The sequence below is a fragment of the Lepidochelys kempii genome, chromosome 5, assembly GCF_965140285.1.
Source record: "Lepidochelys kempii isolate rLepKem1 chromosome 5, rLepKem1.hap1, whole genome shotgun sequence".
Classification (NCBI taxonomy): domain Eukaryota; kingdom Metazoa; phylum Chordata; order Testudines; family Cheloniidae; genus Lepidochelys; species Lepidochelys kempii.
In genome coordinates, this window is record NC_136384.1 from 60,340,869 (window position 1) to 60,357,214 (window position 16,346).

At 36.0% G+C, this 16,346-nt stretch overlaps 1 protein-coding gene across 9 annotated transcripts in view; it reads right to left on the minus strand.

The window, feature by feature from the left end:
* The window catches only part of ARB2A (ARB2 cotranscriptional regulator A), a 364,451-nt gene that overhangs the window by 326,060 nt on the left and 22,045 nt on the right, over nt 1-16,346 (minus strand). For 8 of the 9 annotated variants that reach the window (XM_073344477.2, XM_073344483.1, XM_073344479.1 and 5 more), the window contains 3 exons: nt 8,767-8,890; nt 4,576-4,677; nt 512-612 (listed from right to left, as the gene is read on the minus strand). In XM_073344477.2, the coding sequence (XP_073200578.1) occupies nt 512-612; nt 4,576-4,677; nt 8,767-8,872 (309 nt within the window). In that variant the 5' untranslated portion in view covers nt 8,873-8,890. Of the gene's footprint in view, nt 1-511; nt 613-4,575; nt 4,678-8,766; nt 8,891-16,346 lie in introns of those variants that run through there. The other variant, XM_073344484.1, reaches the window with a different exon arrangement.

Genomic DNA, 16,346 nt, shown 5'->3' on the forward strand with positions numbered 1-16,346 from the left:
AACAAGAGAAATCAGCAGATTCAGCTAGCACATCTCTTCCATATGGAAAATGGAGTCACAGAAGTTTAGTACCTGTGCTCTGGCTGGTGGAGAGGAAACTTCGAGAAATTATGTATCTTTTAAAAAATGCTATCATACAATATGAAAAATACTCTTTTCTGTTTGTTTGCAGTGTTATTGTAGCTGTGTTGGTCCCAGATATTAGAGACACAAGGTGGCTGACATATCTTTTATTGGGCCAACTTTCACCCACCTTGTCTCTTTTCTGTTTGTACGGTCCAAACTATATTCTACTTTAAACACAAAAGAGGGTCCAAGGATGTAGGCCAGGACTTAAACTGCAACATTATAAATTATACAGTAAATAATTTAAATTATTGTTAGAGCATTAAAATGCAGAACATTTTTTTTAAAAACAATTGGTAATTAAAATAATTTCATTTCTATCTATATTTTAGTACACAGAGGAAAACTACAGCACACAGTGTACACACACACACACAGCATATACCTCTCCAAGAGCTTCGTAGCGCTTTTGGTTCCATCTATGCAAATCTTCACGGTAGTTAAAAACAAATGGCTCCCCAGTTTTTATATGCCTTAATTGCCCCTCTATAAAAGAAACAATAATATTAGCTTTAAATATACATTTTAATAGTTTTAAAAGCAGAGGTAACAATTCACAATGGAAAGCAAAAGACAATGTTCATCTGAAAGCAGAACCACTTTCATTCATATACCACATTATTCTTTCTCCCTCCCTTATTACAATGTAGGGCACTTAAACCAAATGGACCGCAGCAAGACCACCATCACATTCACTTCTAGCTCACATTCACCTCTGAATCAAGTGGAGCATAAAAGGTGACATACTGAGCTTCAGGCCCAAATTTCAGCCTGACAACTTGTTATACAACTAATATTTGAATCCCTAAAAGTATGCAGCAAAATGAAGAATTAGCAGCTGAATAGCAAACAATCTGATTTGTACCAACCAACCAGGTAACTATATACCAACTATTACTCATTTGTACTCAATTAAATTGCACGTGTAAAAAAATGTGAGTGGCACATTGCAATGCAAAAAGGAAAAGAGTTTTTGAAAATTAAGCTCTTAATCGCCAAAACATAGTTTCAGTTACAAGTCAAATGCTTCAGCACCCCAATGCAATCAAGAGGGGGACCTTAGTTCAGGACACGCCTTGGGACTCTTGCACCTTGAGCTAATAGTAGAAAAATGATGCAGCACGTCCAAGTAGTATGTGCACACCACAGCAATTTTTTTTGTAGAGCAACATTACAGTCTCTTAGCTTCATAGCTGAAGTAGCACATTCAGCTACAGATGAAGGAAGGGATTAGATGGAGATGACTGAGGAATAAAATGGCAGCCCACAAAGAAGTAGACTGGGGTAGGGAGAAGTATATCAGATATTTTACCAGTTATATTTCAACTTATTAGCCAAAACAAAAAACAAAATTTTATGGCCACAAAGTTGCATTTAACAAGAGAAGTGATTAAAAGCAACAATATTTAAGCATATTATCGTAAAATGTTGAAATATCTGAATGACAGAAGCATGGTTTATTAGCAGAATTTTTCCTCCTCTGCAACATGAAGACAAAGACATTAACTCAGCTGATATCTCCTTGTGAATTCTAAGCTTTGATAAAGAATTCTGTGCGTGAAAATGTTATTTAAAAGGAGTAAGATTAGTTTTGAAAACTCCTGAAGCTGCAAACAAAACATATGAGAGCTTTCTGTTGTCTTCAGTGTACCTGCCTATAAACCTGCTCATTTAATAATAGAAGAGGTTTGACTCTCTCAGCCCTGCCATTACCTCAGTTTCAGTATATTTTCCGATTACTAACCTCCAGGGAAATGTTCCTTCCCAAGTTCATATCCAATATCTCAGGTCCCAATATCCCACTCTTCATGGAATCACCATACTCTAAGACTTCTACATATTTTAAATTTCTAGGCTCAGTTGTTCCTTCTTAGCTAGTTACTATTCAGTATAGCTTGTTTTAAAGCAGGTTACTGATGAAGTTCCTCTCTCCCTAAGGAATCATAGCAAATATCTAGTAAGAACTGTAGTTTATTTTCAAATATTCCTAAAACGTTTGGAAACTCCCATCTTCTCAAATTCTACAAAGCAGAAAATAAAACAACTTACTTACTTCTTCATAAATAGAAACATACAGATTATGACATAAAAATTATAAATATCAGAGCAAAACATATCCCTCTCTGGCAATACCTTAACCAGAAGCATATGCTGTAGTGTTTGTTACTCCCTAAGGAAGTCACTCAGGCTATTACATTAGTGAAGGAACTTTTAATAATATAATTCTAAATCATCCCTCCCCACTCAGATTTCAGCCCCTCTCCTTTTAGAAACCACATGTGCACCATTAACTCTGAAGTCAGTAGAGCAGACAGACAATAGTAGAGGCTGTACGTATCTTAAAAAAAAAAAACTGAAAAGTGACAGTGTTAACCCCTCCCATCAAAGAAAGAGCATCACTTTCATGACACTTTTAGTCTCTAAGTACCTTCCTTTGAAAGCCATCAGGATATTAAAAAGCTAAGTGTTGCATAAATTACTATCATTTAAAGGAAAGCTTTCCCCCCCACCCCTTTAAAAGTGGAAGGTGTAAAATCGACAGCATTAGAAACTAAAGTTCTCTATTCACAGAACAGGCACTGCATGGCAATAGGAGTGTAAACTTCCCAGTCTGCCCTACTACAGGTTTCAAACAATTTTGTAGGGACCCCTTCTGGGAATCTGATATTTCTTTAGCCTCCATTTCTCATCTGAGATTGATAATATGGGTACCAACTGTGATGATGGATTTTATAATGTAGATATTAGACAATTATAAAAGCCACCAACTTATTTAACATACATCACCAAACAGATGGTGGTAACTTGTGGTCTCTACTAACGTAGCCTAGATTCACACTTGTGACCTATAGTAAAAGACAGCGTCCCATTATTAATTCAGAGATTTATCCTGTTATCCCAGAGCATTCCCTTCTGAAGAACTATATTCCCATCAGCAGACATGGAATTTTCAAGTTTAACTCAAATGCATAAATTGCTATCTAAATTATTAATAATAATAGTTTTCTCCATCAACGAGTAAATTGAGTCTAAGTAAAATATTACTAGTGGCAAGGAAACCGATTTAATTTTAAACGTTAAAAATAAATACCTTTAGAAATAATTTTTAGAATTTTTATATCAAATATTTCATATTGAAAGAAAGGAAGTTGGAACAATCTACATAGGTATATCATGTACAAATCTAAATGATGGAACAACGTGTTGGACCAAGAAGTGTTTGACAAATCTACAAAATTTGAAATTACTTAGCTAGATTTCCAAAAGCATTATTGTGATGCTGGTAGGCCAGATGCCACCTCTTGCCCAATCTGCAGGCATTAGCTAAGAACTGACAACATCATAGCCAGAAACCAGATCAGGTCACCTGTATGTTGGTTTTGCTCAAAATAGGTATTAGTCTTATAAGACTGTATTTAGTGTTTAGCCTATGAAATTCTTGTATGTTGCTGCATGCATTAATCTCACTTATAATATCTATATCCCATGTTATCAGGTAATATTTAAATGTATGGTCTGTAAATGTAGAAATGTTTGCTCTGAAATGGTAAACCCGGACAGTCAGGAGAGAAACATTACCAAGTGTGAAATACTAGTTTGCCACAGGAGGTGTTATCTCCTGCTCAACAGAATAAGGCCCATAGATACCAGAACCACCATTGTGGAAATTACTTTGTTTATTGCTCCCCCCACACCCATGAAGAGAGGACGTGCATGTGAACTTGTCCCATCATCTTGAGCTCTGGGGGAAAGAAATAAAAATCCCTGAACTCTGAATGGCCAGAGATTCTAAACTGAAGCCAAAGATCCCCGGGGTTGGCTCCTGAGTCTCCCCGAAAGATACTTTGATCAAACAACTATGTCACTCTTAGGATTTAGATAGTAACTCACTTGTGTGTATTTGTTTGCTTGCTTTAACCTGTAAATAACTGTGTGTCATTTCTTTTTCCTAGTTAATAAAATGTCACAGTTTATTACAGGATTGGCTACACGTTGTGGCTTTGGTGCAAGATCTAGGGTACCAACTGATCTGGGATAAATGACTGGAAACAACCTGAATGTGGTGTGTTTTTTGGTGTAAGTGACTATTTATCACTAAGTCCAGTTTGTCTGAGTCCAGTTAGACTCTGTCTATCTGTGATTCCATGGTAAGACTGTTATAGTGATCGAGGAATTCATATTTGTTACTGTCTTGGTAAAATCTAATTATAGGACACACCACCAGTTTGAGGTGTTCGCCCTGTTTTTGACAGTCCGCTCCGAGGTAGGCACTCATGGTCATGAGCCACTCCAAACAGTGTAACAGTTATATTTAAGGATAAAATTATATTTTTTAACAAAAAACTATGAAATTCTAGCAAGGTTTTACAAGGTATAATCCATTTTCTAACAATCTATTAATATTATACAATTTCTAAGTAGAATCTCCACAAAGCACATTCTACTTACTTTCATTAAAGGCATACTCAAATCCTTCAAGAGTATCGGGAAACTCAAGTGGTGGCTCATCTTTTTTCATCAGTTCATCCAAGTCTATTCTGGACAATAAATCTAAAAAGGAAAACACAGCATAGTATGCCTGGTTTATTTTAACAAGCATATCTGACAAAAATGTTTTATTTAATGCTTTGTTAGGATGGGTATAATTAACTATGTCTAGTCCTCTCTTTCTGAGAGATCCCACTCAGTAACGGTGGACAATTTTTTATCCACTCCCAAAGGACATCTTGTGGGGTTCCACAAGGTTCAATGCCTGTCTACCTAGATTGTAGTATCTGAGGTTTATCTTCACTACCGGGGTAAGTCAACTTAAGTTACACTACTCCAGCTACATGAATAACCAAGGTATCTTCACTGCACTGCATCAATGGGAGACGCTCGCCAGTTGACTTACCTTACTCTTCTCAGGGAGCTGGAGTACCAGAGAGCGCTCTGTCACCGATTTAGAGGGTCTTCACTAGACCTGCTAAATTGACACCTGCTGCATCATTTGCAACAGCGTCGATCTCCCTGGTAGTGAAAAAGAGCCCTGAGTAACTGTAAGACCACTAGAGAAGACTGGGAGATGTTTTGGGTAACAGCATGCCAACAACTCATCTCTATCTCTCTTCTATCCCAGATCTGGGTAATGCAGACTCAAGGGAGTTTATTTTAGCTCAGCTGAGGTGGAAGATTATATTGGTTAGTGAAGTAAAGTGTCTGAAAAATTTGGCATGAGTTCTTTCTGCTTCTTATACTGCGGAAAGGTTGGAGAGGAAGTAGAAGAGGTCCTTTGTCAAAAAAGGATGCTTTTAGTTTTGTTTTTTAAAAATCCTTCTCTGCTTTTACAGCACCAGGTTGCAGCAGTGTCCAAGAGAGCCAACTGTAGTTAGCTCGGAAGTAGGGCTGTCAAGCGATGAAAAAAATTAATCAGGATTAATCACACAATGAAAAAAAATTAATCACAATCACATGATTAACTGTGCTGTTAAATAATAGAATTTTTTTATATATTTTCTACATTTTCAAATATATTGATTTCAATTACAACTCAGAATACGACGTGTACAGTGCTCACTTTATATTTATTACAAATATTTGCACTGAAAAAAAACAAAATAGTATTTTTCAATTCACCTAATACAAGTACGATAGTGCAATCTCTTTATCCTGAAAGTTGAACTTACAAATGAAGAATTACGTACAAAAAATAACTGCATTCAAAAATAAAACAATATAAAACTTTAGAGCCTACACAGCCACTCAGTCCTACTTTAGCCAATCACTCAGACAAACAAGTTTGGTTACAATTGGCAGGAGATAATGCTGGCCACTTCCCAGCTCACCTGAAAGTGAGAAAAGACATTTGCATGACACTGTTGTAGCCAGCGTTGTAATATATTTACGTGTCAGATGCGCTAAAGATTCATATGTCCCTTCAGGCTTCAACCACCATTCCAAAGAACATGCATCCATGCTGATGGTGGGTTCTGCTCGATAATGATCCAAAGCTCAGTGGACTAACACATGTTCATTTTCATCATCTGAGTCAGATGCCACCAGCAGAGGGTTGATTTTCTTTTTAGGTGGTTCGGGTTCTATAGTTTCCATATCTGAGTGTTGCTCTTTTAAGACTTCTGAAACCATGCTTCACACCTCGTCCCTCTGAGATTTTGGACAACACTTTACTCTTAACCCTAGAGTTGAGTGCTGTAGCTATTTTTAGAAATCTCACATTGGTACCTTCTTTGAATTTTGTCAAATCTGCTATGAAAGTGTTCTTGAAAAAAGGATGTGCTGGATCATCATCCGAGACTGCTGTAACATGAAATATATGGCAGAACGCAGGTAAAACAGAGCAGGAGACATAATTCTCTTCCTAAGGAGTTCAGTCACAAATTTAATTAACTTTTTTTTAAAAAAAAAAAACGAGCATCATCAGCATAGAAGCATGTCCTCTGGAATGGTGGCCAAAGCATGAAGGGGCATACGAATGTTTAAAATATCTGGCATGTAACTACCTTGCAACCTGGCTATAAAAGTGTCATGCAAATGCCTGTTCTCATGGACATTGTAAAAAGAAGCAGGCAGCACTATCTCCCACAATGTAAGCAAACTTGTTTGTCTTAGCGATTGGCTGAACAATAAGTAGGACTGAGTGGACTTGTAGGCTCTAAAGTTTTACATTGTTTTGTTTTTGAGGCAGTTATGTAACAAAAAAAATCGACATTTGTAAGTTACAGTTTCACAATAAAGAGATTGCTCTACAGTACTTGTATGGTGTGAACTGAAAAATACTATTTATTTTGTTTATCATTTTTACAGTGCAAATATTTGTAATAAAATAATACTAAGTGAGCACTGTACACTTTGCATTCTGTGTTATAACAGAAATCAAGGTATTCAAAAATGTAGAAAAACATCCAAAAATATTTAAGTTCAATTGGTATTCTATTGTTTAACAGTGCGATAAATTGTGATTCATTTTTTTAATCGCGATTAAATTTTTTTTGAGTTAATCGTACTAGTTAACTTCCTACTAGGAAGTTGTGTCCATTTCTCTCAGAATTGATCTCCATGACAGTTCTCACACTTCTGTAATTTGCTCTACTTGGAGCTACCCTCCAAGTAGCCTACACAGATATTTCAGTAAGTGCAGAAAAGCACAGCACAGTTCTTAACAGTGTGGGCCACATGGAGCACATTACATTGTTCCATATTCAGGACTAGCTTCTTATTGGTGGCAAGTGCAACTCACAGTAGTAATCTACAAAACCCCACTTGGCCTGGGTTCTTGCTACCTAGATGATTACTCTCTTCCTAGATACCCTTGACATAGCTAAGATTAGCTGAGGTACTACTGTTAACTGTCCTTAGATGACAGCTTTTGGGAGCTCTGGTTAATCATTGTAGGCAGAGGACCTTGACTCTGGAACCATGTTGGTTCACTAGAGATTAAGTTTGATGACCAGCAGGAGATAGTCTAAGACTGAATATCTATTCACTAAACCATGCGAAGTATACAACTTTCTAACACTGATAACTTCATTATTTGGAATATTCCAAGACACATTTCTTTAATTAAGATTAAGTCAATGATAAGTTTGAAGACAAGCTTTAGTTTTCTGATTGGAGAAAATAATTACCTGTACATTTTTTAACTGTCAAAAATACTATCATCTCTGATAAATGACAAGATGGAATTTCACCAAACCTTTCCCCAAAAATGCACCTTTATACTGAGCAACAGCAAGAGAACTTAGTTATACTGAAAGATCTCAAAAGCTCAAGCTTATAACAGAAGTGTCTACTCTAGAATAATCATTTCATAAAAGGTAAATTTCTGCCAATGCATTTGTAGACATCCAATTTTAATATTGGTGTTTCAAAATGTACTTTTGTTTCCTTTGTAGAGGAGAATTTAGATAATAATGGTATAATGCAAGCACTTGCAATGTGAGATTACCCCCAGTGCAACAGAAATTATGTCAAATCTCCAGAAATCCATCCTTTTTGTCAAATGAGTTGTGGGACTAAACTACCCTAGATACCGCCAGACTTGAAAAATACTATCTAGAAGAGGACTACAGTTAATTAGCCCTGAACAAAAAGTATTTTATCCATTAAACCATTTAGATCCTATTCCTACTTCTATTTATTTTGTTGAAATACACACGAGTCTATAATTGTACAGCTGGTTCACTTGGATCAGTGCCTTATAAATATATTTCATAACACTGTGTACTGAAAGAGGTTTTTAATACTGTAAATAGCTATTCAGCAATAAAACATCAGTAGCATAAAGTTGACATAATATTCCTCCCCAATGGCTCCTGAAAAATAAGAACACTACATTACATGAATTGTCTTCTTGAAGGATAATTTCTGCAAACAAACTTATAAACAGGTTATTTCACTACTGACCACGAAGTTCAGTTTTCTTGTGCCTTCCTCTGAAACAACTGATACTGGACACTGTTAGAGACAGGATATTGGACCACCAGTCTAATCCATTTTGGTAAGTCGCAGGATCCTAAACCACAGCTACAACAAAGGAATCCTATTTCTATTTCCCTTTCCTTAATTTTAAATAAATGTCTCTGAAATAATTTATATCTATACATACATATAAATATAAAAAGAAACCAAAGAAGTTTATACCTTTTAGTGCAGTAGTTTTTTCTTTTTCATCTGGGCCTCCCTGCTGGAGTTGTGCCATTTTTATCCAAATTGTCAACAAAATTAAAGTGATGAAGGAAAAGGACATCAATCTTCACAGGATGAGCTAAAAATCAATAATCAAAGTTAGGAACTAGCCAGTTCATTGATTTCTGCTTAACTAGATATCATGTTATTATGCATACCATTCAAATATAAACTGGTAAATTTATAAATATATAAATGACTTCAAAAATAAAAGTTTTCTGCTGGAAAGAAATTTAACACATTTGATATACTATTCAAAAGATAAAGTCAAAGTTGACTTTTAGCCTTGCCTTGAGATATCACCAATGCCATTATTAATCCACCAACAGAAACAGCATACTTAAAAATTTAACTACCTCATAAAAAATTAAGAAAAATAGTGTGGTGCCTATATAAGCCCCCTTGCGATGATTGGTGAAGAATTCCATTTCATAGTGGTAATGGTAAAGATTAGTTCATTAGAATCTAACTGATGTTCCGTTATAGCTATTCCAGTAGGAGGTTAGAAGTGTGAACCTGTTGCTCTTCCAAATTACATATGGTTTGTAATTATTGGAGATCAATGTAAGAAATGGAAGATATAAACTAAAAGCATAAACGACAAACAGCAACCCCCAATCCAATTAGATTATTCCCACATTAAAACTGCAGTTACCATTTATTGTCCTTACTATACCTACATAGGATTAAGTTTTGCTACATTTACATACAGTGACTAGAGTTACATTACAGCAATCTAGTTTAAGACACAGCAACACTCAGAAAAATTAATCCAAATTAACTAAAAGTGTGAATTTAAAGTGGATTAGTTAAACCGCATTAAGCCCCGATGTAGATGCTCTTATAATTTAAATGGCCTGACTTTAGTGAATTCCAATGTGAACTAAGATAAACCAAATTAAGGCCATTTTAATTTGGAATAGACGTGTTCACATAGGAGTTTAATGTGGTTTAACTAATCCACTTGAATTCACACCCTTAGTTAAATCAGATTAATTTTTCTGAGTATCCCCATGAAGATTTAGAAAGCTGCTTAGTACATCACTCATCACAATGTAGTTGTAACCTAAGCAGTGACAACACAAACTGCTGTTACTCTTGGAACGGTCTATTGCTCTTACTCATTCTATTACATTTTTACCTCCAAGTTGTTTTCCTTGTTGTGGCACAGCTGGTATATCTAAATCAAGAATATTATAAATTCCCAATTTAGTTTTTCTAATAAAAACTCAGAATTATAAGTCTCCATGACCAAAGGTAAACACTATTAAAAAATGCAGCCAACAAGTAGTTCAATATATTTGATACATATTAGAACATAAGAATGGCCATACTGGGTCAGACCAAAAGGTCCATCTAGCCTAGTATCCTGTCTTCTGACAGTGGCCAATGCCAGGTGCCCCAGAGGAAATGAATAGAAGCAAGTGATCCAGCCCCTGTCATCCATTCCCAGCTTCTGGCAAACAGAGACTAGGAACACCATCCCTATTCATCCGGGCTAATAGCCGTTGACAGACCTATCCTCCATGAACTTATCTACGTCTTTTTTGAACCCTATTATAGTCTTGGCCTTTACAACATACTTCGGCCAGGAATTCCACAGGTTGACTGGGCGTTGTGTGAAAAAATACATTAATATGTGCACTTGACATGGTTTATTTGACATTAATTTTCTGATGGGAGTTAGGTTACAGAGAATAAAGTGGCAGAAGGTTTTTACTGATGTGAATTGGACATGTTTCATAGCTCTTGATAACCACAACTGTTTAAATAAGGATTTACAAGAAATGGTTAGAACTTAAAGTATATTCAAAACATCTCTTTCTGCAATTTTGTTCTGAGAACTACACAAATCAATCATCATAACTTCTTGCTTTCTACAATCCAGAGCATCCACTATGTATTAATAAAACTATAACCAACATGTCATGTGTAATCTTTATCAAGTCACCATTCCAAAACAAAGAACACAGGAATATTTCTTGTATGCCCTGTTTACACAGTATCAGGAATTTATAAAGAATAAGTGTACAGTCACACGTATTCCTAGATTTATTTAGCATGAGAGATCATTAGCAGCAAAAGATAATTATATTTTTCCATTTTCAGCCGAGGACCTCAAACACTCGACTCTGACCTTTTTCCGTCCACATGAATGTGACATTAGGAAGAATACCAACATAGCAACTCAGCTTGATTTTTTTTAAATAAAGGACTGTGGGAGCATTGAACCCCTCCCTCCCTTCCCCTCTCCCCTTAAGCTTTTTGGATTCTTGGTTACAAATTTCCATCGCCATCCATTTGATTTATCCTTCTCCACAATACATCTTATCATGGCTGTGTTTGCATGAACCACATTTTTGTAGCAATTTGGAACAGTTTCCAATATAGGTTTGCTAATCTTCCCTCCAAAAACTAATGGGATCAAGTCTAATACAGTCCTGACTCCCTCAGACTTACATCTATAAGCAGGAACCCCAAGATAATTTCCTTTCAGTTTTGGTAGGTCACTGTGAAACTAACTAGTTAACAGGGATATTTAATAAGCAAACCAATGTTGGAAGGTTAAGAGGGTTAATTTTATTTAAATAGCATAAAAGCTGCCATATGTTCTGTTTTAGCAGATTTAGAGTACTATGGATAACATGCACTCATGGTCTTAGAGAAAAAAATAGTATCTAGGTAACATGTTTTGTTATATCTTCTGGTTTAAAGGGAAAAAATCACATACAACAATTTCAAAGGCCGTTGTTTGTCAGCTAAAGAGTACATAAATTATAAAAACTGATATTAGGTCCAGTAATTCATTAAGCAAGTATGACCTGTGGGAGAACATTCTTATGTGTCAGAACAAAGAAAACTGCACAAACTCTACTACAGTGCAATGGGGGCACACTTCCAGTGCCTCTAAACTTAAGGCTCCCCAAATTCACCTCATCTTTTATCCAGGACCCCAACTCAGATTCTGGACTTCTCCAATTCTAACACATTTCAACATGATTAATCTAAACAAGACTAACAAAATCTGCATGTTCAAGCAAACTTACATTTTTACTAGATAAAAATAATGCTGCACTCATAACAGAAGCTTAAATAATAATAAAACTAAGTAGAGAAATTTTTAAATTTCCTGGAACATATCTTACCCAACCAAGATAATGTAAAGGAGGAAATGTCTAAATCAACAATCAGAAATATCGGGCCTCATTGTTTTTCCAACGCTTGCAAAGAGACTACCAAGTGAGTTCATGGAATATAAATTCCTGTCATTCATTAATATGTGCATTTGTATGTGCAAAGCAATGGTGACACCACACTCTATGTAAATACCATTACGGCATTTGGAAAAAATCATTTTAATTAACATCTAAGAAATGTTAGAAACCAGAACACCTGATCAATGTGACAACACATTTCAAAGAAACAACATTAGACACTGCAGCTTGTGATGCCTAGTACTTTGTTCTCCCAGACCACACTTAAAACAACAATTTGTAACCATATTTTGACAAGTTAGTTTACACAATTACAGGTTGTGGACAAGGCCCTGAACAATTGTTACTAGTCAGAAAACAAATAAAATTTGTCATCTTTGAACATGGAGTGAATTTTTTAAATTTAAAAATAAGTCAGGTAAACCAATGTAAAACCAACACTAGGGTAATGCCATAAGCAAAAGTTAGGTGAAAGACAGAACTCTGGGTACTTTGCTCCTACAGGTTCAGACTGGGTTCATCTACTAGGTGATGAGCCTACCACTGAGGAAAGAATAGAAAACCCAGGTGATTACCTGCCAACCTAGAAGCACAAGAGAACTCTGCTTTGAATTCTGCTTTCAAAAAATTGTATATATAAATAAAATTTACCAATTCTTTTCGACAAAAGTTAAAAAAAAAATGTAACAGCAACCACTGGAGGGAGGACTTGGTGTTAGAATGAGAATAAAACAAGCACACAGTATTTTATGTATTGTTTTGGCTGAAAACAGCATTTTGTTGAATCCTTCATTGATATTTGTTTAAATGACAAATGCGGGAAATTAGAAGAGAGGGTTAGATTTCCTTTCTTTGAAAAACAGATGTTGATTCAACTAGAATTTGTTGGTGCACAAATGAATAGTGGGGAAATTATAAAGCTGTCTGAATGGTTACTTATAGGAAAATGCAGGAATTGCAGTCTATTCTAGGTTTGAGTTTCAAGTCCCACTGATATCTAATAAGGCTGGACCATTCTTTAACTAGTTGGTTCCTTGAAGTATAAATTCACAAATTTCACTTTTTTTTTTTGCATTAAATATTGAGTTAGATTTGAAACAAATCTGTTCTTACATAGATACATCGCTTAGATCTTCCTTTCTACAAATGCTTTACATGACCATTTTTGTCATGAAATGTAATAAGCACACCTCTGAAAAAACAACAAACAACTATTCCACCTGCAAAAATATTTAAAAATAAGGTAGCTATTTTACAAGCAGACTCGTATTTATACCTACATTGCTTTTCCATGCAGAACCAAAAAATATTCCCCCCAAAGGATCCAATGTGTACTCTACATCTCCATCCCCAATGCCTAGCAATATAGAATATAATTCAGCATGAAATATATTTTGGTTTCATTGCTGCTAATAAATGTTTTACTAGTTTATCCAATATAGAGAACTAAGAGGACAATGTTTTCACCAGACTTCCATTAATACACCAGCAGAACTGGGGGTGGGGGGCCGGGTTCCACAAAGAAATAGCTATTCGGATACAAAAATACAGATTTTGTAGAGAATATGCCTACATATTTAACGTTCACATTCATGGAGTGGCACTTGAAATTTGGGTCATAGGGCTTGCAGAGATGTACAGTAGTGCTAGATTTCAAACTAAACCAGACACCCCATTGTTTGACTCCAACTACAAGTAAATAAACGTTTTCATTCTAGTTTCAATTATTCTTGCCTGTATAAATTTAGTTAAAGTGGCTATTACAAAGTTTAGCAAGTAGCATATGATTTTGGTCTGCATTATACAGCAACTGAAATGAAGTAAATTCACTAATATTGTGTGAATATTCCTAATATAATTAATTACAGCCTTTTCAATTTTCTACAAGTGAAACATTTAAAAAGTCAAGTATTTTGAAACAGTATGATTCTATCCAATTTATCTGTACATACAAATTCAACATAACTCAGCAGAATTCCTCAAACACATAGCTTCATTAGAATGCAGCATAAGTACAGACCTGCTCTTTGCAAACTCACACACTGAATGAACTGTAGGAGACAACATATAGCAGGGCTGGCCAAATTTACTGACCTTCTGAGCTGCATACAAAAATCTTCAGAAGTTTGAGAGATGACGCATACCTGCCAGGGCTTGGGGCTTCAGTTGCACAGGACGCACCTGCGTGGCTCGCAGCTTCAGCCGTGCAGGAGGCACCTGCCAGGGCTCGGCCTTCCTTTTCCCCTCTCCTCCCCCCCATTCTTACTGTTTGTTTTAACAATTTGTTGGTTTTAAGAAGACTTTCTGGACACTGTACACCACTGGTTATAGACTCCCGAAGGGAAGAACCGCAGGTGCCTGTGCTACAGTGGGACCTGCAGGTTAAGAATGGTAGATACACAGGAAACTGTAGCCCAAGTCCCAGTCTAAGAGTGGGAGAGCTGCAAAATACCACGATAGGTAAAGGCATGAAGTTTAATTCCCAAGAGGATACACTCAGAGAACCCAGAAAGAGGACACAGTGCAGCTAGCCTAGTAACTGACATATCTGCTCTCTCAAGACCATCACCAGATCACCCTTGAATTCTGAGGCATGCAAAGAACAGGATCCACTATAAAGTCTCCTATGGACAACACCTCACAGTTCAATCATACTGAAGCCGCACTTAGATATGACGATGATATGGAAATGTCTAAGACAGATACCAGAGTTTTGCTGCACTACAAAACATTATGCAATTTAAGTGATTTGTATTATTTAAATTATCCCAAACCAGGACTTATTTCAAACTTTGCCTTTCATATTTGTACATATTATATTTTTATTGCAAAATATGCAGCCTTTGGCCTATCAGAAGCTGCATCCAAAATACATTACCATAGGAGGTGAAAACAAAAACCCACAAAACAGTATGGTAAGGTAGAAACTTCATGATTATGGATGGAGAGAAACATATTTGTGAGCTGTGCCAGTGTAGCCATAGTCTCAGAGAGACTGGGAGTCCATGGTTCAGTTTCTTATGTTGAAGAGAGGGGGCTGCCCAAGAAATCCATTTTGCTTTAGGCTTTGGCCTACTCACCGATGGAATATGCCTAATAAAAACAGTTAAAATTTTTCCAGGTTGAGAGCAGAGATTAAAAGAGACAGGCAAAAGATTAACTGTTTTCAGTGAGCATGCTCAAGTTAGATGCTAAGGCAAACGACGAGGTGGTGACTGCGTTTCTAGACAAAAGCCTAGGTTTCTGCACTAACAAAGGGATTGCTGCCCTAGAAGGTAACTTCTGCAGTAAAGAGCATGATCATAAGGAACAGTAATTTAAGGAGAAAGGCAAGCAATTTACTGTGTTATGATACTATAATATAGAGATTAGCCCTAAAAAGTTATGCAATCAAAATAGGGATAATTTGGGGTTCTATGGTTCTACCGATATCTACATATTTATTCTGCATCCATTACTGTAGCAGCTGGCTTCCTAAATCTACACATAATGATCATAAAAATAAATTTTACTCCGAATCTGTTTGTAAATTAGTATAAGAAAAATGTTGATAGGATGTGCGAAAAGTAGAGAAATATGATCTGTACTGGTACTTTGTGCAATGTAATACGAGATTAGTCAAAGGTGTGTATAATGTATTATGGTCAACACAAATTTCAGCATTTAGCAAACAGATTTCAATAAAATCTGTACAATATTGCACGATTGGTACATAAGAAAATTTCTCTTATGTAAACAAGAATATGTATTTAAAAATTAAAAAAGAAAGCAACTTTGAGTACTATAAGACCGTTAGTGTCCACAGAGGTCAATTCTAATCCAAAAATCAACTCGGTCATCAATACCAAGAAAAACTAAATCACAACCAGAAATATGACAAGAATTTGAAGTACAAGCAACAGTGCATTCCAGCAGCTTAACATTCCTTTGTGCCCATCAACAGTTCTCAATTGAAAGAGAAAGCAATCGATAAGGAGGATTGAAAATTATCGAAGCAGAGTTCCTCTGTCCTTCTAGCCAACTGAGATCCTTTGTGCTTTGAGGAGGAGAGGAGACAAAACTTTGGACACACTAGATTTTCACACTTCTATTGCTCCTAGTACTTATTCTGTGGCAAAGAAGTTGAGAAGACTGTAGAAGGAGGGGGAAAGGACAGAGAAAGTAGATTTACAGAAGAAGAAAAAAAACATGCTGTCAAGGTTCCTCCCCCACTCTGAACTCTAGGGTACAGATGTGGGGACCTGCATGAAAATCTCCTAAGCTTACTTTTACCAGTTTAGGTTAAAACTTCCCCAAGGTACAAATTAATTTTATCCTTTG